General features: G+C 43.0%; 1 protein-coding gene across 2 annotated transcripts in view; it reads right to left on the bottom strand.

Moving 5' to 3' along the window:
- Window positions 1–23190, bottom strand: part of DPP6 (dipeptidyl peptidase like 6) — a 797513-nt gene that overhangs the window by 226876 nt on the left and 547447 nt on the right. For both annotated transcript variants that reach the window (XM_058660636.1, XM_058660637.1), the window contains one exon: window positions 18046–18098. In XM_058660636.1, the coding sequence (XP_058516619.1) occupies window positions 18046–18098 (53 nt within the window). The remainder of the gene's footprint in view (window positions 1–18045; window positions 18099–23190) is intronic.

The raw sequence follows: 23190 nt of genomic DNA, 5'->3' as shown, positions 1-23190 counted from the left end.
AGAACTGGGCTGGTCCAAAGCTAGGAACCAGCAGCTTCTTTTTGGTCTCTCACACAGTGACCAAAGTCCTTGGGCCTTTCTTCATTGCTTTCCCAGCTAGTTAGCAGGGAAGTGGATGGGAAGTGGAGCAGCCAGCAATAAAACTTGCATCCCTATGGAATGCTAGCACTCTCGTTGAGTGTTTTTGGTGTTGGTTTTGCTAGGCCACCACAGCGGTTCCTTTTCTATTTTCATTCTCTCTGATTGCTCCTTTTGACAAGGTTATTTTCCCAACTGTATAACAAACCAAACCACCTCCTCAGTTTTTTTTTTATCCATTAACAATCCTTCCCCTACTGGTCAGCTCACAGCAGACTTCCTATATGAGTTGTCCATATGCAGGGCTCATCTTCTAACATTTTACCATGTCCCCAACACAGTGCAAGTCCATGAAGCAGAAACTGTTCTTCTTAAGACTGTTCCAATACAGCCCAGTTCTGAATCTGGTGGGTCCCTCTGGACTTGCCTTGTAGGGTTTCTGCCAGTGTGTGGTGCTGGTGCTCCTCTTGCTAGTCTTCATGACCTTTACTCCCCTGGTTCTCTCCCCTCCACCAGGTCCTCAATGGCCTGATCAGTGCCTGCATAGCATGCCCACCTTGACTACTCTTCCAAGCGAGTGTCCTAGGCTTTCACCAGCAGCTCTGGTTGCTCTTGTTTCCCTCCACATCCTGCTTCAGTCCCATGAAACTCAACCACAATTCCTATTTTACAGAACACCCAAACCACATCATTAACCTAGATCCATTCCTGAATAGACTGCATTCAGCAAAATCCCATGGCTACCGGGCTGGGCCCTTCATTTTCCTCCATGTTACTCTTCCCTCAAAGAACACCGCTATCTGCTCAATTCTTTAAGACAGAACCCTGCTATGTGTCGCACAGAGATCAACTGGCCAGAATATCTTTTTCTTTGTTCCTTTGTCCCCCACAAAAAAACACTATGGCCAGAATTCCTAGTGCTTCTGATTTGGGGGGAATAGGCTCTTCATAGATGTAATAGTTAAATGAGGTGATCAGCAATATGAATAAGAAAAGGTGAAGATCTATAGACACACACACACTAGAAGTATGCCACGGTGCCCTGCAGGTGCCAGGATGATGTGTCTGCAAGCCCAGCCACACGTAGCATTGGTTGTATCTACCAGAAGCTGGGAGACAGAAGACCCCTCCTCCAGGGCATCCAGAGGGCTCAGAACCCTGCTGGCACTTCTGTTTTGGGTCCAAGGCTCCAGAGCTATGAGAGGATAAACCTGTTGTTTCAAGATACTCATTTGGCAACAGTTTGTTACATATTGTTATTGGATACTGATATGCCCTCAGATAAACTGAGGTCCAAAGTGATTTTTTTGTTCAAGGACACAACTGATTTGCTTCTGTTTGAAGACTAAGTCAAATGGATAAGTATCTCCAATAGATTTTTTTTGAATTTTTTATTATTGATTACATTGCATTATGTGACACAGTTTTATAGGCACTAGGATTCCCTCCCCACGCCTCCCCCAAACCTCCCCATAGTGGATTCCTCCACCTTGTTGCATTACCACAGTTCAAATTCAGTTGAGATTCTTTCATTGCAAGCATCTACCAAGCATAAAGTCCAGCATCTTATTGTCCAGATAAGTTCAACGGTTTCCTGGGGAGACCATCTCTGGTCTGAAGGTAGAGCTGGCAGAGTATCATCCTGATCAATTAAAAGCCCCGACATTACATCAGTAACAATTTATAACGTTTTGGAATTAGTTGACATGGTATTGGGTAACCAATATGTTAAAGGAGGAAAAAAAAGAATGCAAGTTCTGAACCACATCCTGTGACTTCTTCATAGACATTTCCATTTTGGTTTATATTCAACCATGTTCTATACACCTTAAAATGGCTATAGATTGCCATTCAGCTGTCTCATGTCTATTTTAATTTTAGTATTTAGCAGTCTATAGCGTTGAAGCATGGTTTCTCTGAACCTGGCTGGTTTTTTTTGGTAGTCTAACTCTATAACAAGACATAGGTCAACAGTTTTGGTGAACAGTTATAGGAGTGGTGTGCAGAGAAATCATCAATACCCCAGTGAGGAGTAACTAATCTTTGTGTTCCATCCAGTGAGTTATAAGTGCATTCCCGCTGACTGTTTCCTGTCTGTTTCCAAGCTTTCCTTGTTATTCTTTCTCTATATATTCTGGTTTGTTTGTTTGTTTGTCTGGAGCGATCCTGATGGTCATTACAAGAGATGGTGGGGACCCAAAGTTGGAACCAGGCAAGGACCAGAGAAAGCTCCTCTCCCTAGTCCTGAAGGAAGTTTACTGTTCTGTTTTTGCGGACCACTCAGTGCTCCTGGTTGTTGTTCCGATGCCCTTGGATCCTGTAAGGCAGGATTTGGGCTTCTTCCATCCCTTGTGGTAGATCCAAATGGGGGTGGGTGACCTCAGAGTTCTTGCCCTCTGAAGACGCTCCATTTCCCCGTGGTCTCCTTGGCAGTTGGGATGTAGTCCTCGGTGCTCATACTGATAGACCTTGGTGAGGAACTGGGTGTCTTCAGGGTTGGGATACAAGCCTCCTCCTGTCCGCCTGCTCCACTCTGGGGCCCACCCCTGCTCTATGCATATGACCTCCTGTTAAGAGGTTGTTAGGATTGCTCCTGATTCCCCCCATATGCTTTTGCAGTTTTGCTATTGTCTAATGCTGATTCGAGTCTGCTGCCCATGAGTTACCAGTTATAATAGATTTAAAAGACAAAGTACAAAACAAGCAGAGCAAAAACAAACCCTGAGGAAGTCCTAGCTTTTCTGCTGTGCTTTTCTCACAGTGCCTCTTCGTGCTTATCCATTGAAGGGTTATTCTGAATCTCACCTGCACAGACAACGCCAGGGTGCCCTTTGCAGAAATTCCATACCTAATGCATCACAGTCAGGTGACTTTCCATCATGTATGGGATGATTATGATCATAGTTTTTTTTTTTTTATTGTAGAAAGAGAGATTGAGACATACATAGCTAGAGCTCTCATCTACTAGTTCACTCCCCAATTGGCCACAAGGGTGAGGGCAAGGTCAGGTTGAAGGTGGAAGCAAAACAGTCAACCCAGGTCTAGCATTTGGAGCCATCGCCTCCTGCCTGCATGCTTATACATGAGCAGGAAGTTGAAATTAGTAGCAGAGCCAGTAACCAACACAGGTTCACAGATACAGGATGTGTGCGTGTGTGTATGTGTGTGAGTGTGTGTGTGTGTGTGTGTATGAGAAAGAGAGAGAGAGAGAGAGAGAGAGCATGTGAGAGAGTGAGCATATGCGTGAGGAGTGTATTGACTTATTTGGGAGCTGGATAATGCTCCTCCTTCATTTTTATTTCTTTCTATTTATTTATTCATCTATTTTAAAAATCCCACAGCAGGCTCTGTGATGAATCATCTACAGGGTAGAGACGGATTGGTGAAAAAAAATGATTAAGGAAGAATAAAGTGATCTGGACTTACTATATCTCAAAATAATCAGGCAATCCATTCTGATTTTGCTTATTTGAGCAATAAACAAAACAGAGCATAAATCATGCTGAATTTTGAAGAGTAAATTAGTGCAGCAAAGTTTATTCATTTATCTTCCTAAGCTATTTTGAGGGACTGAAAAGCTTTCAAACAATAACAGCACCACTCAGACAAGAAAAAAAAAGCTGAAAAATATTTTTACAGCTTCTGAACTCTGATGAATAAGCATGTGCAAAAGATAGCATTTTTAATTCAAAATCACATATGTTTGTTGAGTCTCCCTGTGCACTTAGCATGACGGGTGATATATATATAAAATACACTCCCTCGTCCTTGAAAAGCAATAAAGCAGGCAGGCAGTGAGTGCCATCTGAGCAATGGCAAAATATTTATAAATGAATGGATTAGTAACTGGGTTGTAGTTTATTATCTAATTACTGATTTATTGGGGTCAGTGATTTGTTAAATTTATGCAGCACTTCATGGTTCTATAGGCTAATCCTTCACTGTCCAGTTTTGGCATCCCATATGGGCATTGGTTCATGTTCTGTCTGTTCCACTTTCCAAAGAGCTTCCTGCTAACAGCATGGGAAAGCAAGGGAAGGTGGCTCAAGTCCTTGGAATCCTGAACCCACATGGAAGAGCTGGAAGAGGTTCCTGGATTTGGATCATCTCAGCTCTGGCCATTGCAGCTTTCTGGGGAGTGAACTCACAAATGGAAGACTTCCTGTCTGTCACTCTTATCTGTAAATCTGCTTTCCAATAGAATTTTAAAAATCGTGCTTAAATTATCAAATTAAGTTCTTGAGGGCAAGAATCTTTATACATACAAGTATTCTCCAGTTGTCAACATTTGACTATGCACCACTATCAATTTTGGAGACCTTGTTTATCCATGGTGTGCCAAAAACTGCTTTACTCATGAAGTGTATGTTTTGAGACAAAGATACTCACCTTGTTAGAAGAGGAATGGGGGAAGCTGATGCTGAAATATTGCTTGGATCCCAATCCAAACATTGGTAGGAATGCTTTCATATATCTGAGTATAAATACAAAGCTAAACAAAGTCATGGAAAAGTGGAAATATTTTTTTTTTGATAAAAGGAAGCTTGTGTCTTCTTTGTTATTCTAGATCCAGACTCTACACGTATATGTGCCACAAACGTCTGTCAGGCTAGCCAACATGGAAGAGGGGTGGAGTGGATATAAAGTGCTTGTTGAATGCTCAACCATACTTTAGGGCTGATGGGAATATTCTAACATGAAATAGGACGAAAGCTGTATAATCCTGTGGACTTATTTCCTAAAAAGAGCTAAGTTGTACAGTTTAACTGAGCAAATTGTGTGGTACAAAACTTTTATCTCAATGAAGTCAGGACATGGAGAGGGAGAAGCAAAAGAAAGAAGAGGAGCGCAGGTTATGGAGGAAGAGGCTTAAAGGACGTTAAGTCCTCTACACAGACTTAAGGTCAAAGGCTATTTCTGCTTTGCTATATCTCCTCCCAGAAGTCTCTTGTCAACCTTCATACTCCCAAATGTTGCCCACAGATGCATTTCCTGACTTAGAATCATCACCCTCTTCGACAGTAATTTCTTAAAGGGATATGATCGCAGATGGCTGTCCTGAGTGGGGCTAAGGCAGAAGACACCTCTGTACTTCCTGCACAATGCTAGCGAAACATGTGCTGAACTACAGAGCCCACCCCTGTCCCTCACCTATGGATCTGCGTGTGTACTGCTCACCCAGAGAGCTCTTACGAACACATGTAACAGGAGGAATTATCAGTCACCCGATCACCCTAAACGGGACACAGGCCTTGCCATCTCCTTTTGCTACATCACAGCCAGTTGTCCACGGTCTCATTCCCCAAGGTCTTGCTTTCTAGGAGTAGCCATCTGGTCAACATGAAAAGTACTGTAACATCCTTTCAGTTGAAGCAGCTCATTAACTCTGATGTTCTGAGTATGCATGAACACTATGGCCGTTGGACTTAGATGGGGCCAAGATTCCAAACAATGGCTACTTAGAAGCTCTTAGCTTATTTGAGCTTACATGTCCTGCTCTTTGAGGCAGAGCAATCCCTCATTGGCTATTGTAAGGATTAAGTGAGAAGATGAACATTCAAGCTCAGCACACCATCTGGATCATGGAAATCCATTCATGATGTCACTGCTTTGATGTTGCTGCCACTCATGATGATGGAGATGAGGTGGGGGAGGATGAGGATGAGGAGGAGGAAGACATGATTCATTTGTTCAAGGTTTATCCAAAATAAGATGGTCTCTCTTATTTAAGGTGTCAAGGTAACCAAACACAACTTCTAACACTGAGCATGTGCTGGAAGTGGATGGCGAGCTTGGATAAAACGTGCATCTTCTACAATGCCATGCAGCGACAGATTTTCTGCAGAGCATTGGAATAAAGATGTGTTTATCTCCTAGTAAGTTTCACCTTATAACATATGGCATCAAAGGCACGTTTTTCATCATTCCAAGGGCTTCCTTTTTTGTGCCCTTCTGTAAAAATCCCATTATAGAATAAAGGACTTAGGAAGCCTTCCCTGAAATTCATACTGAGAGGATGTCACGGGCTTTCTTTTGGCAAGTGTCAGGGAGGAAAATGAGATCCCAGCCTTGGAGGCGGGGGGCGAGGGAGGAGGGAAAGAAGCTCTCTTTGAAAATGGCTAAACGCTAACGTAACCACTTCAGAAAGGTCTTCTCTGCCTTTCTTCCTGCCAGGAGGGTCATTTCTTTTTAGCTCCTTTGTGTTTTCTCTCCCAATTCACCCACATCAGCTCTGACGTTGGGGGAATTGGCTCTCAGCAGATTGGGCTTCAGTGGACACAGTGGTGAAATCTGCGCCACCGTCCCAGCACCGGATCAGCGGAGGAAGTGCCATCAGTCTTGGCCACCTGCACCCACATAGCCAGCTCCTCAAGCTTTCAGGATGGACACCGGAAAGGCTGCTCAGCAGTGCCACCTGACATCACGTCCATGCATCCCCCAGGAACTTCCACAAGCTCAGAGGGAGACAGCCCTCGCCGGCCCAGTGCGCTGGACGCCCAGGGAACGCTCCCTCCTCCCAGTACTCCAGCTATCATCTCAGACCGTAATGAGGCCCTAAACAGAATTATTTTAAAGCGATGCAACTGCGTGTTTTGATCTCGCCCCCGAAAGTGCAGGCCAATAATGAATTAGCATAAAGAAGAAAAGCCAGTCAACCCTAAAAATCTCCAACAGCGCAGGTGGGGAGTGAAGAGGAATAAACTAAAAGGCACCATAGCGGTGAACCATCTCAACAGAAAATATCTTCCGAGCAAAACCTGTTTAGAATTTTTCAACTAATTGGCAAAGCAGGGCACTTGAAGAATCTCAGTTTTAGGTATTTTGCCTCTCGTCTCTCCAGCATGCTGATGCTAGACACAATTACTAGCTGGTGTACTTAAAGCCTGCGGAGAAATCTGCTTTCTCCTCAGATTTCACTACCAAGCCCCAAGCTGGTTTCCCGACGACCACTGATGACGGATTTTCCTGGTAACCTTCAGTGTCAGTGCTTTTGATTTTTAAGACATCGCCGAAACCTTTGGCATCCATCTTCGCTAAGTTGGGAGCTTATTGTGAGAAGAAGGCCTGGGACTTTCTTGCCAGTTAGGGGACTGCTTTGTGCTGCTGGGGGAGACCGTCGGCCACCCCGGGCTGTGGGCTGCTGTGATGCTGGCCGGGTGACTCCTCTGTGGCCTGCGGTTGAGTTATCTCCCTTTTGTCCCCCTTTAGACTGCCCAGCTGACGGTCGGGAAGGCTGAAACCAAAGTCATGCTGAGAATGACTAATGTCACTAGAGCAATTGGAAGATTCACTTCTTACAGACAGGAGTTCGTGCTATCTGACAGCGAGCAGCCTATCCACAGCCCTGCCAATTTAGGTGATTTCTGCCACAATTAGGACCCCGCTGCGTTGTGATTAATTTCTTCCTGACTCACTGGGTCCTAGATCCAGGCGGTACCCTGGTCATTAAGAATAAGCAGGGTTCTTAGCCTGGCAAAGGGGTCGGAACATTACAGTGGGGTGCAGGAATGGGAACTAGGGAGTAAACCTCAGACAAAAGGCAGCGGTAGAAATAGTGGACCTAGAGTTCTATCAAAGCGACTGTAGGACGTAACATTACATAGTCTGATGTAATCTAACAAGAGGATAAAAATCATTTAATTCACTTTCCACCTGAGTATGGTCTCTCAGATAATTGGGGAAAATGCTTGTGAATCAGAAAGCCTTCATTTTTTATCCTTTGATCCACAGTAGCCAGCGCAGTATTAGCGCTCTTGTATGTACTCAGGTAGTACAGGGACTCAGTACTATACTGAGAGTTAAGGGCATACTGGGATCCGGGGTAGTACTGGCATTTTGCACATTACTAGTACTAACTGAAGTACCAATACCTAGTTCAGTAGTGGTACCTTGAGACTTGGCACTAGGAAGCTATTGGTGTGCGTTTCAGTGCCACCCTGGGAGGTCCTTCAAACAGTTTAAACGGTTGACGTCATTGGCTGTAGGGTAATGACGTGGTGAACCACTTAGGTTGTTCTCAGAGACACAAAACAAGTGATCTTCACATTGGTCACTAAGAACTTTATCTAAGTGTTACTCTGGTTAGCTCCTCAACCTCCCCTGGCCCTAGCTTGAGCCACTTTTGTCTGGTTTTGTGTAGAAGAGATGCAAGCTCTGGACTGAGGTTAAGCTATGTTCCAGTTGGTTGCTTCTGTGCACTGCACAGCTCTGAGGATTTGGCATGATCGCACCTTGTGTGGCAGTGTAACTCCTGAGTGCCTGATACCCCAGGAGGGCTGCGGGGTCCTGGGAAGAAGCAAATGAGCTCCCCGAGAACTGTGCTGCTGGGTTCTCTGTTCCTTCCCTTGGAGTTTGGTCTTATCAATGATGATACCATGCCTTGTCTTTGTTTATTTTTGTTTTTACAATGCATAGTTTCTGGCTGCAGAAATACTCCATAGACAGATACGCACACTTCATCGACGGTACTTTGTAAACTGACTCACTGCTCAGAGATTTCCAATAAAGCCTATTTTTCCTTTTTATGTGGCGCTGTCCAGCTATGGAAAAACTATGAGAGTTTAAAACAGCCTACAATATTCTCCCCACCAAAATGTACTTTTTGGCATTTATCTATCCCTCCAGAGGACCCCTCTCCTCTGCCCCTGCCATGTTTGAAGCAGACGTCTGCACAGGCTTCCAGCATGTCCACATGCTATAGCTTCATGCCCTTCTTGTAAGCCTTGAGGCAACAGACAGACCCAGACAAGACTAAATCACCAGCGTATGTGTTTTGGAGTATGGTTCTTTCTTAAAGGCGATTACCGTTAGGAGCAACTCTTGAAATCTTTCCTTCTAAAGTCTGGCCAAGACATGATGGATTGCTCACAGGAGCAAGACTGGAGTTTCTTGACCACTCCTGAAGTGTTGGTCCCGGGAGGTGTAAATGTCCAGGGTAGTGTGCTATCAGCCCAATCATGAAGCTTCTGTTATCTCCTACCCGTAACGCTGACCTGTCATTTATGAAGTAGTCCCAAAAGACTATGTGTGGGATGAATGATGCATCAGGCAGCTGCATTCGCAGATTGACTATGTCACTCCTAAGGTGCAAGTGCCAGGTGGAAAAAGGAATACATGGGCTGGTGTCTAGTGTATGGGTCTAGGACCACAGTGACTGTGGGCTTCATCCCACAACTACAGACAGAGCCATTCCTAGTGCATGCAAATTCCACAGGTTACAGGCAGCAACCAGGGCAACACAGGGGTCAAAAACGTTAGCTCAATGGAGCAGTGAGTTTTAAAGCTGGGACAGCTACATTGAACAACACTGTGCAATTTCTTCTCAAGTGAAATACACATTATGACATGCCTCAGAAGTTCTAGTTTTAGGTTTTTACCCAAGAGATAGGAAAACATATAGCTGTTAGACAACATATGCAAATGTTCATAGTACTTTTATTCATAATAGCCCCAAACTGGAAACCAGTTAAATGTTAAGTCATTGTTGAATGAATAAATAAGTTGTTCTAGATCTGGAATGAATGAGTCCTTGGCAATTAGAAAACAATCTACAGATGCTTGCAACAGTAGGTGAATCTCAACAATAGCAAAAAAGACAGCCAAAAAGACAACCTACTATGTGACTTCATTGACTTGACATTCTAAGAAAGGCAAACTTGTTGGTCAGTTTGCCTGGCGGGGTTATCAGAGATATTCCCAAAGCATAAAGGGAGGATATGGTATATGGGGAAGAAGGAAACATCCTGTAGCTTGGTTATGGGGATGCCTACGTGATTGCACCTGTTAGGTGAAATAACTGAACTATACATGAGCTTTATTATAAATAAATTTCACTTCTCTCATAAGCCTTCCCATCACATTGTCTAGACAGACTGGCCCTCCCACTGTCCCTGAGTGATTTGCTCCAGGTCAGACTGCAGAATCGAAGTCACTGTCACTACAGAAAATACCATGCGAATTTGTAAGGGATGAAGCCCAGGGCACAGAGCGGAAGATTATGTAAACATATCAACTCTCAGCTATAAGAGCTATGTGGGGTGCCTCCGTTGTCCACTCCACTCCACTGCCTGGAATATGTCACATGTTCGTAAATTCATCTCCAGCATGAACACGTGGCATATGGCACACATGTTCTAGGCTCAGCGACCCACCTGTGTCAACAATGCAGAAACTAATCTCTGAACGCAAGGGCTGTCCTCAGGGATGTAAACAGCTTTTCCCTGAGCTCTCCACATACACACTGCTAACTTTGTGTGACTTCCCAACACGAGAAATCCATCAACAGCCAAACAACAAAAACACTTTACCCCGGGCCCTTTAATTTGGGCTTTAACCGCATGGATTTCTCAGCTTCTAACAATCCAGTCTACTTCACCATTGCAGCCCACTAGGTGGCGCTCACGTGAAAGGCGAATTTGGGGAGACCCAGAATGAGGATAAAATTTAACATCACTGGGGGCTGTGAAGGGGATGGATGAAGACCACCAAAGAAGAATGTCTACCTCATCGAGCCAGTGCAGGCTTTGAAACGACAGTGCTTCTAACCAACAATGTCCAGTAAATCTCCAAGCCTACAGCTAATCTGAAAACTACCACCATTTCTCTGAGTCTGTTGAAAAGACAAAGAAATGAATGTTTCAGGGGATACTTCAGTGCGGCTTGTCTCTGGAGACACAGCTGCAATTTCTCAGCTGCAACTAATATCCTAGTGTCAGTTGCCAATGACAGCAAGTAAAGGTGGGGCCAGTCCAAAAGACTCTAGCTCCACACAGGAATCACCCCGGTAACTTTAACAAATATCCTAAAGCCCATCCTTGGAGACTGTAGACTTGGAATGGGCCCAAGCATGCTTATTCTATGTAGACAACGTTGCTTAGCTACTTAACCCTTTCCGTCTGTCAAATGACACTGCTGGAATCATTTGTACCGGAAAGGTGGTTATGAATGTTCTGTTTAGGATAAACAAGGAGCCTGCAAAAATGAAGAATCTGTCTAACCCTGTGCCTGTCATTTGAGACTTATGCCATCAGAAAGAAAGCCTGTTTCAACCACTGGTGCATTGGATGGTGTCTATCATCCTGGCAGCTGTTGCACAGGGTGGCAACTGGGTGAAACCAAACTGCACAAGAGGTTACCACAACTGCTCATGGGATTGACAGAGTCCAGGCCTCTCCCATCAGTTCCTTTCTTTGACACTAAGAGTGAAGAAGAGAAAATACGTCAGATAAGAAATGGATGCTGAACACATTCCTGAACATTCCCTTCAGAAAAATTGTATAAGATAAGTAGCAATTGAATGCAAGAACAAATGATTTTGTGCAAATGATTTAGTGTTTACTCTGAGGTCAGGCAGTTGGGGGATACAGGAGATGGTTTTAAAGTTGAGGCTTAAAAGATTAGAGGATTTAGATCCAAGATGTGCAGTGAGTAGGGAATTTCTGCTGCATATACGGTGTGTGTATGGGGCAAGGGGATAATGGAGTGAGCAAAGGTGTGAACACCAGACATGTGCTTTGTCTCTGGGAGCAGTCACACTTCAGTGGTTCACACATGATGTGCCTCACACAGGAAAGGCATGGTAACATTGTCTTTCCTCCCTCACTCTCTGCAGGTAAACTCATTGTTGATGACATTCCGCTCCATGGTCTCCTTTTCAATCCAGAGCTCCAGGAAGCCAATACCAATTGAACAGAGTTAATATTGAGGATGAAATTATTTTCTATCCCAAATGCTGGCACAATGTGGGAAGGGCGATAAATTTGCTTTTGTTATATCATGAGAAGACTTCAAGTTCATCTTACATAGAGCTGGTATACTTTCCACACACCCAAGTAGGCCTTTAAACCCAACACTCCATGACCAAGTATTTCATATCATCTTCACATGAACCCAGTAACTAGACTAGTTTATGGAAGTTGTTTTATTGAGAGGAGAGAGGTCAATCGTTTTTCTCGGATTCTACAAGTACAGAGATTGACAGGAAATTTACCCCCAAATCTGTTTTACTCTAAGTTTGCACAGATTTTGGTAATACTTGCCTGAGAGTTTGGACTTCAGTGGTACAGAGAGATAAGCATGAGGCTGAGACAGGCAGCAGATAGCTATTTTTGAATCTTACAGGCCAATCTACGAGCTGTCCATGGTTCTGAAAATCTGTGCATGCCAAAGATGGGAGGATTGTCCCCATCCTGTTGTCATTGTATTGACAAGGGAAATGCCATTCTAAGACTATCTCTTTTGTCCACATTTTGGCTTCACATTGGTACTTTCCAAAGATGTTTAAATCATCCCAGTCATGTAACTTTGGGCAGCAGTGAAGCCAAGTTGTTCTGCAGAGCCAGAAAGGATCTGCTTGTGGGCAGCAGCCAGGGTCCCAGAGATGCACACATGCAAAGACGGGGCTGGAAAGGACATGGGCTTAGCTGGAGAGGTGTGGACATTGATGCTGAGTACTGCTTCACTGCCTTCCATCCTGAACTTGGCATTTTGGATCTGCCCATGTACTAGGCTCAATCCATGCCAGGACCCAGGATGCCAAGGGTTTAATTAGAGGAGCATGGATTATAAAGCTTAAAAACCCACCTTCATTTTTTTTTCCAAAGGAACACCAATCACTCACAGTAGAATTCACATGTTTCCTACACTGAGCTCTTTTGCAATCCATCCCTGCCCTGTGCCCCCTGTGCGCTGCCTCTGCTGGGTCTCCTAATTAAATCCTGGCTTCTAATCTTTCCTCTCCTTCAATCTACTCAACATACAGGAATAAAGTTAATTTAAGCCCATCATCTTCATCACAGCTTTCTTCTGCTTAAAGCATCTGGTGCACGTTTATTATAAAAACAAATCATATTCAGGTGGCGTTCAGATAGACTACCCCACCCCCACGTACATCCTAAAAGTGGTCCAACTCTATGGACTCCATGTGAAAACCCTGCTCCAGGCCGGCCTGGCACCTCACTGTTTATAGGGAGTGCGGTCTCATCACAAAAGTTTAAGCTTGGCTAATGCATTACTTGACCTGGAGTATCTTCTCATTTCTCCATCTATTAAACTACAAATACAATTTTACTTAACTACAAAGCTCAGCCAAAGTCAAACTTCTTTGATGAGATCGTTCATAATGATAGGGATATCTACAATTCTCTCTTCTTTTTGGTGTTCAGTGCTTAAAAAATTCATTTGAGGCACATTATTACATTGGTAGACATGTCTATTTCCTTATCAATAAGATTCTGAGTTTAAGAGTAGAAACCCCATTGTTATTGCTCAAACTAATATTCTTATACTTACTGATTCACAGTGTCTTTTCTACCCCCACCGGAAGAAAAACAAGGATGTCTAAAAAACTAATTGTAGTAGGTCAGATTGAGATTAAATTACAAAGAACTTATTGAGCATTGAGAATTGCAGACATCTGAGGCCACAGACATCTCTTTCAAGAGGGAAATTAAAATTACATAGGCATTGTAATTACCTTAATGTCATGGAATAGACCTCAGCTCAGAAAAATTATTAAACAAAATATTAGTATTGTAGAAGTATATTATTCGCCTACTTACAATACAAAGGATTTGTGCCAGCCAGGAAAGAAAGTTTGATTTTATCTATATCTATATCTATATTTATTTTATTATATATTATATTACATATATTATATTACATATATAATATATGTCTAAAATAATATACATATTATATATATGTAATATATATCTAAAATAATGTATATGGTGTAATATTAAAAAATAAGTGTGAAACATTTCTCTGCAGAATTAGTATATCATCCTACTTAATTCTTACAGGGAAACTATAAGTTGGTATCATTGTAATCATTTTTCTTTGATAAAATTTACTAATTTATATTTTATTTGAACAACAGAACTACAGAGGGAGAAGGAGAGCAAGACAAAGAGAGAGAGAGAAAGAATTTTCCATCCACTAGTTTACGCCCCAAGTGGCCACAATGGCTGGAGCTGGGCCGGTCTGAAGCCAGGAACCAGGAGCTTCTGGGTCTCCTAAGTGGGTGTAGGAGCCCAGGGCCTTGGACCCTTTCCCAGTGCCTTCCCAGAAAAATAGCAATCCAGGGAGCTGTACTGAAGTGGAGTACTCACTTTGGCAGGGCATACGCTAAAACTGGAGGTGGAGCCACTGGGACTTGAAGCAGCACCTTTACGGAATGCTGGTGCTGCAGGCGGAGGCTTAGGCTGCTATGCCCTGCCACTGACCCTGTACCTCTTTAAAATTAGGAAATTTTATGTAGGCATTTGGTGCAACAGTCATCGTGCCATTTGGGATGCCTGTATCTCCTATTGTAGTGCCTGGGCTTGAGTCCTGACCCCATTCCTGATCCTAACGCCCTGTATTGCACATCTTGAGATGTGGGAACCTCATTTGAATTCCCAGCTCCTGGCTTCAGCCTGATTTAGCTTCAAATACTGCAGGCATTTGAGGGGTCAACTGGTGGGAGAGCTGTCTCCACTCAAATCACTGAAATGATGACAAATAAGAACTTGTGCAAGTAAAACAACACTCCAGGGCACACAGTCCAAATCAGTGGCAGAATGAGGATTTAAAATCAAGTTCACATGCTCTTAATTCTGCGTCTAGGCTAAGCAACTGTCACTGGTGCAAAGACCTGTTTTCTTAAAAATGGAATACTTCTCCTCTTTCCAATCTATGGAGCTGGATCATAGCTCCATGAGGAAAGAAATCTATGTGGATTATTTTCACAAATACAGAAATGGTTTTAAAGGATCAAACACAATTTCCAAGGAATGCAATTTTGTATATTTTTTTAAATGCCTGGAAATCACTGGCAAGTGAATAAAGGTAGGGCAGCGATATCCATGGGAATGGCCTGGTATGTGAAAAATAACACCTTTGATTACTGTTCAGTTTCTGTTCTGTTAGTACTAAGTATATCAGTCTCCCAAGTGATAAAACTACCCATGAAGGGAGTGCCTGTTTCTCCTTAATGTTGATTTGTGATGGAAGGATTTGATTTTCTCCAGCTCATGTGTCTTTCAGAATCATCCAGATATGACATCTAATTTTACATATATTGTATTATACATATTATATATGGTTTTTTAAAAAGGATTCAAGTAAAAGGCAAAACTAATTCAAGAAAAACACCGCTTGCAACAAAACAGCAAGCTTGTCAAGTCTACTGAAAGCTAGCACATCACAGATTTTTGATAAACAACACTGAGCTGATCAGAATCTTTGCTGTGCAATATTGCTTGATTATGTTGAAATTAGGATATCAGACTTCCGGTGAGATGCTTTCTGTTAAAAATAACTAAGCTTGCTTAAATTGGCACGTTTGTATAAAAGGCATGTCCTTTCAGAGTATAATTTTCGAACACTCAGCGTCTAAGTCAAACTTACCTACTCTCAGTACCTTGTCTTTGAATAAATAAACATTCAGCTACCTTGGGATTCTCATTTTAACTCCATCCATGACATACAAAGAGAATCCTACATGGCTCCAGGTATATACAGACAAAACTTATGGGATGGAAGCAAACTGTGCAGGACAAGAGAGAGAAAGACATCCCCCCCTCCCTGCCATCTGCAAAATGGAAGGACATCAAGAATCAGATGACACTGAAACATTAATTTGACCCTTCTCTGTGACTAACTAGAAAGCCTGGGGCTAAGAAACAGCAATTTAAGATATAAATGGATAATTATCCATCCTGAAAACTGAGATTAGGGCAAGGAATGACAAAAGGGAAAGTATGTGTGAAAAAGTGCCTCCAGAATTACGGAGAAAAACGTATTTTTTGATATATGAATAATGTGTACCTAGATATTTTAAAGGAGATCCATTTTTAATTTTAAGAGACACATTGTTCTTCTGTGTCCAAATCCTTCCTAAGCAGGATTCCAGCTCTTCTATGTACTAGGGCTCTCACTTAAAATGGGCATAAAGAGGGCAAGTGGTTGGCCTGGAGTTTAACATGCCAGCAGAGCAGAAGGGCAGGTGAAGCAGGAGAGGGAGGAAGAGGACTCTTCCATCCACTGATTTATTCCCTAGATGGCTGCAGCCCCCAGGGCTGGGTCATACCTTAGCCACAAGCCAGGAGTTTCCTCCAGTGGGTCTCCCACACGGGTAGCAGAAGAACAGACTCGCCACTAGCAGAAGCTGAATTGGAAATGGAACAGCTGAGACATGAGCTAGTGCAATGATAGGATGCTGGCTTAGCAAGGAGGGGCTTTAGCTACTATGCCACACCTATTGTGCCAATATCTTAGGATACGTTTCTCTACAATTCTAATGCAGTAAAAGATCAACACAGACTGTTAGGTATAAACTGCCTTGGAAGTCTAGAGTTTTATAAATTTATTAAAGAGGGAATAAAATAGCCATCATCTATAATAAATTCTATTGTTCCCAGAAGGTGTAGATAAATATCAAGGCATAACAATATATTTCTGCCTGCTATGACCTTTGATGATGCATAGCTGCTGAAAAAGAATGGATTTATTATGTACTGAAGAACATTTTGGCTTCTATTTGAATATGTCTTTAATGAACAATTTCTAAGGACATTTTATTTTTGCTACAGTAATCATCTTCAGTTTATTTGGGCTTGATGTTTCAAATAATTAAACAGAAACTCTCAATCCCATGGCACCCCAGAGATTAATACACTTTTGTCTGAAGTTTAAGTGAAATTGTTTTGACCATGTCTGTTTCCCAAGGACACGGCCATGTTCTACCTAAGTTAGGTGGAGAACAGATAGGGCAGTTGTAAATATTCATGCTGTGATTAATGTTCTCTGAAGGCACAACACTTTCTAGCAACTCCTGCTGCTTGTTTCAGTCCACTTGGGAAAATCAGGATATCTTAGCCTAAATATTTACAGAAGCTGACACAACATTGCCAGCAGCACAATTTAATTTACAAACATTCCCCAGGAACCTAACCTTTTCAAAAGTATTATGACAGAAACCATGGAGGACATTAAGGAGAAAGATGAGGTGTGGAGCAAGAACGCCTTGGAATAATTCTGAGAACAGAGAAGGAGAAAACATAGAAAAGGGAAAGCAGTTGAAGGAAGAGAAGATCAAAAATAAAACAATGGGAAGTTAACCATTAGCCTTTCTTGCTCTGCATCTATTTTTTCAACTGTATCTGACTCTACAAGTGGTTTCACTAAACTTTCAGTTGGGCCTTCCTTATCCCTGTATTCTGAAGGTAAATCCACTAGTAATGCATTGAAGTGGGATTGTCAACTCAACATCGAGTACTTTGAAAGAATCACTCCTGTTCTCATGTGTTTCCTTCCCTCATACACTTTTGGGTCTCAGATCAAGAATTTCTGAGAGACCAGAAGAACTTATTGGTATAGTCAGAGGGGTTGTAAAATAGCATGAAGCCCAATCAAAAGTGAGCTGTGAGGCCTTTTTCCAAGGACTACAATCTCACTCAGAAATGATCTCAAAGCATGAACACTTATACCACAGATATATTTTGTCAGAGCTGCTGGGCAGAGGTTAGCTCTGTGACCACTCCCTAAGACAGATCTGCTCATTCTGACTCTTTTCACAAAGCACTGCTAAGTTTGTGATCCCCGGAGCTGATGCCAAAGCCTGTAAATATGTTCTGGGTTTCTTTTTTGATGATGTGTGCCACTGTCCCTTAGTACTTGATCAGAAAACCAGTAAAGGTGAAATCGTGCTCCCAGAACCTCAGGCGTTCAGGAACTGGGGCAGAAAGCAGGTCCAGCTGTTCTAGGACCAGGCCTTCCCAATAAGTGATAAACTCACTTGACTCCCTGACCATGTAGCATTATCTAGGTAGGGATGGGCCATGGGAGTTTCAACAATATCAGAATATGTTCTCCTCACTGTGAAATCAGAATCCCCCTGTTTCATGTGCTGAGCAACTCATCACTGCTACTGTTCTCTTGGTCCTGCAGAGTTATCAGCGGAAGAAAATGAAAGGACAGGCTTACCCATGAGGAAGTTTGCTGAGGACGTAGTATCCTGTGTAGGAGTGTTGATATATCTGAAACAGAATAAGAAAATGCAAGCGTTGAGACAAATCACTGAAAATTCAAATTTCAGTAAACCAAAAATACCCAGTCTTGAAGAGCTGGAAGAATAGTTCCTTTTTTTTTTTAACTAACTTAGTTAATTGTCACGTCCTGTTTGTTTTATTTTCATAATTGGTGGTGGCTTATAGGGTAAGCAGAGGCTTGATGTCATCTCCATGGCTACGTGGCTGGTGATTAAATTGAGGCCACAGTTTTTGAGCTTGCTTAACTAAATATAGCACAAACTAACGAGCACGCCTTGGCGATTGGAGACTGTCACATACAGTAAGACCCATGTGCTGCCGGAGTTCCCTGTTAATTATGGCAAGCAGCCCAGCAGAAACTCAACTGTGACTCTTGAGTTTCAACACCGAATCCAACACAGGCTTAATTGGGCAAACTTTTGGCCCTCTATGTGACTTGCTGCACATTTTTACAAAATTTATGTTTGTTTGAAAGACAGATTTTCAAAGAGACAGAGAGGAGAGACAGAAAAAGGAAGATCTTCCATCTGCTGGCTCACTCCCCAAATGGCTACAATGGATGGAGCCAAGCATATCCAAAGGCAGGCGCCAGGCACTTCCTCCAGGTCTCCCATGTGGGTACAGAGTCCCAAGGGTTTGCGTCATCCTTCCCTGCTTTCCCAGGTCACAAACAGGGAGCTGGATGGGAAATGGAGCAGCCAGGATACAAGCTAGAGTCTGTATAGGATGCTGGCACTGCAAGCAAAGGATTAGCCTATATGCCATCACACTGGCCCCTTGATGTGCTTTTATTTAGCTTTGGAGAGCTAAACAAAAATAACAATAACACCAAGAGGGGAGTTCGAAATAGCCTGGGTTTCAAAACAGATGTAACCCAAAGAAAAGGAAAAATACCCAGAAGCTAAAACACAAAATGGTCTTTTCAAATTCCTGTAACTTCTAAACCTCAGAGGTCTCTTAATATTTTGAGCTGGTATAAGTGCACTGAATACACAGAATACAGAACTCAAGGGAGACTATGACAGTTTAGCAATGATCAGTTTCTTCCATCTCTATGAATGGAGACACTCTGTGATATCCAGAACTTGATGGGTTATTCTGTGGAGTACAACTGAAAAATCCAAGGTCACTTCCCTTGCTTCTTCCTGTGACTTCTGACACTGAGTAGCCTCTTCAGGTGAATGTTCAGGGACTATCTCATCTTTCTACAGCAAACAGGTGAGAGACGGTGTGTCAATGCACAGTGAAGGAAGAACTTGTTGAACAGGGGGATGTATTTGCATTACTAATGACAGAAATGGGCACAAGAATTTACTAACGGGCCCAGCTGTGTGGCCTAGCTGCTAAAGTCCTCACCTTGAATGCCCCGGGATCCTATATGGGCGCCGGTTCTAATCCCGGCAGCTCCATTTCCCATCCAGCGCCCGGCTTGTGGACTGGGAAAGCAGTCGAGGATGGCCCAATGCATTGGGACACTGCATCCGCGTGGGAGACCTGGAGAGGTTCCTGGTTCCTGGCTTCGGATTGGCGCACACCGGTCCGTAGCAGCTCACTTGGGGAGTGAATCATCGGACGGAAGATCTTCCTCTCTGTCTCTCCTCCTCTCTGTATATCTGACTTTGTACTGAAATAAATAAATCTTTAAAAAAAAAAGAATTTATTAACAGCACTCATGGTCTCCCCACTCTGGACCAGTGAACTCATTGTGATTTGGAGAAAAAAGACCAAGAAACCAAGTGAACAGCCCTGCTTCAATCCCAGTAATCTGGTGCTTCCAGACAGCATGAAACTCCTGAAGAAGACAGAGGGGGCTCAGAATGGCCTACAGCAGGCAGAGGCGCAGGATGAAAAATATTGCCAACAAGGGAGCAAAAATGTGCCAGAGAGCATTTCAACACTGCTATGGCAACCCAAGAAGGAATGCCTGAGTCTAATCCTCTTTGTTCTTTCTGAAGGGATTCAGGGTGCCTCTCCAGATGGCACTTTGCTGCTATATCCTGAGTGGGCTGCTGCTCAGAGAGCGCACATTGAACATTTGTGTGTGAGAAGAGCTGCTTCCTCAGGTTTAAGAGTAAAAAGCTAAATGAATATATCCTATCATCCCAGTTAACATATATGGCACCGTTACACAGTATCACTAAACTCTGTTCCTTAAACCAGCTTTTTATCTTACTTTATTTTCACAGTAGTCCTAGGCAGGAAAAGGATTACGACTGTTTGTTGAGAAATGGAGGTTTAGCAAGAGTGCAGGAAGACAGAGGACAGAGAAAAGGAAGGAGAGAAGAGAAACATAATAGAATTAGGAGGTGGGGGCAGTAGAACAGGGGTAAGGGGAGGGAGAAAAGCAGGAAGCCCAATTCTGTGTGTTGGCTGGACTTCGTGACTCCAACAAACGGAATGTGGTAGAAAAGATGGTGCTAGACTTGTGACACCAGGGTATAAAAGGGGCTGTGGCTTCTTTTGATCTTACCTGCCGTGAGGAAAGCCAGTTATCACATTGTGAGAACAATCAAGCAGCCCTGAGGAACAGTCCATTTGAGGCGTGGAAGTTCATCCTTATTATGGTGCCAATAGGTAGCCACAGAACAAACCTCTTGCCAGCAGCCATGGCAAGAGGTAACACTCAATTGAATTCCAGGAAAAAAAATACGGGTCACTATTAAGTAGGATGCACAGAAACTTCTTGAGCTACTTGGTTCCCTCTTTATAAACTTCCAGCAATTGTTAAGAATAACAAAGACATAACTTATCAAAATGGGATCAGGACAGAAGAGGTAATGCTTGCAGGAGGTTGTGGAAATTACAGCAGAGATGAGTCCATAGCACTGGAGACAATCAGAGTCTAACACTGATGGTGGCTAATGTTGATGGAGCAGAGACCCTGCCTCTGTACCACTGCTAGCTTTACAGTATGTGTGAATGCCTTTGACCTCTATGAGACGGATACTGATATCATCCGTTCGTTCAGGTAGGACCCATTAGGTAGGAAAGCAGGATCTTTAGTTTAAGCCAAATCAAGCGTAATGTAATTCAAGGTCTATTTTTCAGACACTGCTTTGGAAGATACTTTCAAAAAACAAGGAAAGAAGAAAGAAAAAACACACAGAGAGAATTTGTCTCTTTGAAGTTTAACTGTGAAATAACAAAAGCAAATTGAAATGCAAATTGTCTGAGAAACTCGGGCTACTCAGAAACACAACAAATTTCCGAGCCAGAAAACACGCCCATTTTTTCTTGATGGAACACCTATTTCTTAATCTGCATAGAAACAATGATTTAAATTCATTTCCTGGTCATGCCATTCCCCAAATGGCCAGACTTAGATCTTGGCATGTTTCTTTAAATATAGAATTGACAGTGAAAATTAAACTATAAATATTTGTGAGTGAAACTAATGAGAAATGAAAGAACAATTTAAAATAACCCCACAGGGGGATGGCAAGAAGAGTGTTATCACTTACAATACCTGTAAATGGGAAATGTAATAAAATATGGAATATGGGATCACCAATTAGAAAGACTCAAACACGAAATAAGCACATCTGGAAGTAGAGACAGAGGCTGACAAACTGGATCTGCCAAATGCAGGAACAGGAAAGCAGCGTTCCAGGAGACTGTTAGAATGGAAGTGGAACAGCTGGGACTTGAACCCGTGCCCAAAGGTGGAGGCTTAGCTTGCTATGCTGTGGCAGTGCTCCACCACCAGCCCACCCCTGCTTCCTTTTTTTTTTAAAGAAAGGCAGAGTGACAGAGAGATGGATACACAGAGCAATACCTGCTAGACTTCCTCCCATACCTAATCAGCATCCTAAACTCATTATGGCCCAAAGTAAACTCTTCCACAACCCTCAAATCCTCATCCTCCTCTGAGAGCGCATATTGCGGCTAGCGGTTCCTTCACTCAGTACACCGGGTTGAAAATCTTGTTTTTCTTGACTCTGATCTTTTCCCTTTATTTCCTCTACTTCAATTCAGTCAATCCCCAAAGAGTCCTCCACTGACTTCAAGTCCGGAGCTCTGTCACCCACGCAAGTGCCTTGACTCAGACCTCTCCTCCAACCTTCATCTCCTACACAAGGAGATTGCCAAAGTCCTTTTTTAAGACCAACTCCTGAAGTCTCAATCCTCGTGCCTCTGGAACTGTAACAACTCTTACAGCACAAATCACTTTGCCTCATTTTTATTATATCTTTGACTATTATTGACTTATTAACTATTCACTTCCCATGGTTCTTAGCCCAAGTTTATGGATACAATGCAGATCTCCCACACCAAAACAATAAACAACCAATCCTACCAACAGAGCTCATCTACCACATCCTTCAAACCATTAAGGGCACTCCCCTGGTTCATTCTGCATATACCACAGCCCACTATAGTATACTCCCAACGTTCCCAAACTGCATTATTCCAGTAAAACCCTGGGTGAGGCAGGTCCCATTCACATCTATATTCTTAGATTGCTTCCTATTGAATTTACACCTTTGTACTTCGTCTATCTTCTGATTCCTAGCTTGCCTTTTTAACATGTGCTCTGTCTTTTCCCTAAGGATGTTTTTACCTTCTTTTGTCCCAGAGTCAGTGTTTTGGAAAGTCAATACGTTATTTTGCTATCATCTTGGACCACCATGCATCTCTATAAAAAATACCTGAGAGTGGATGTTTTTTTTTTTTTTTTAAAGATTTATTCATTTTATTACAGCCAGATATACACAGAGGAGGAGAGACAGAGAGGAAGATCTTCCATCCGATGATTCACTCCCCAAGTGAGCCGCAACGGGCCGATGCGCGCCAATCCGATGCCGGGAACCTGGAACCTCTTCCGGGTCTCCCACACGGGTGCAGTGTCCCAAAGCATTGGGCCGTCCTCAACTGCTTTCCCAGGCCACAAGCAGGGAGCTGGATGGGAAGTGGAGCTGCCGGGATTAGAACCGGCGCCCATATAGGATCCCGGGGCTTTCAAGGCGAGGACTTTAGCAGCTAGACCATGCCGCCGGGCCGAGAGTGGATGTTTTATAAAGGGTTAATTTGGCTCACAGTTGTAGACGACTCAGGCAGTGTGATATGGGCCTTCGGGTGA

The sequence above is a fragment of the Ochotona princeps genome, chromosome 2 (genome assembly GCF_030435755.1).
Source record: "Ochotona princeps isolate mOchPri1 chromosome 2, mOchPri1.hap1, whole genome shotgun sequence".
NCBI lineage: Eukaryota > Metazoa > Chordata > Mammalia > Lagomorpha > Ochotonidae > Ochotona > Ochotona princeps.
This window is presented reverse-complemented; position numbering and strand designations above follow the sequence as displayed.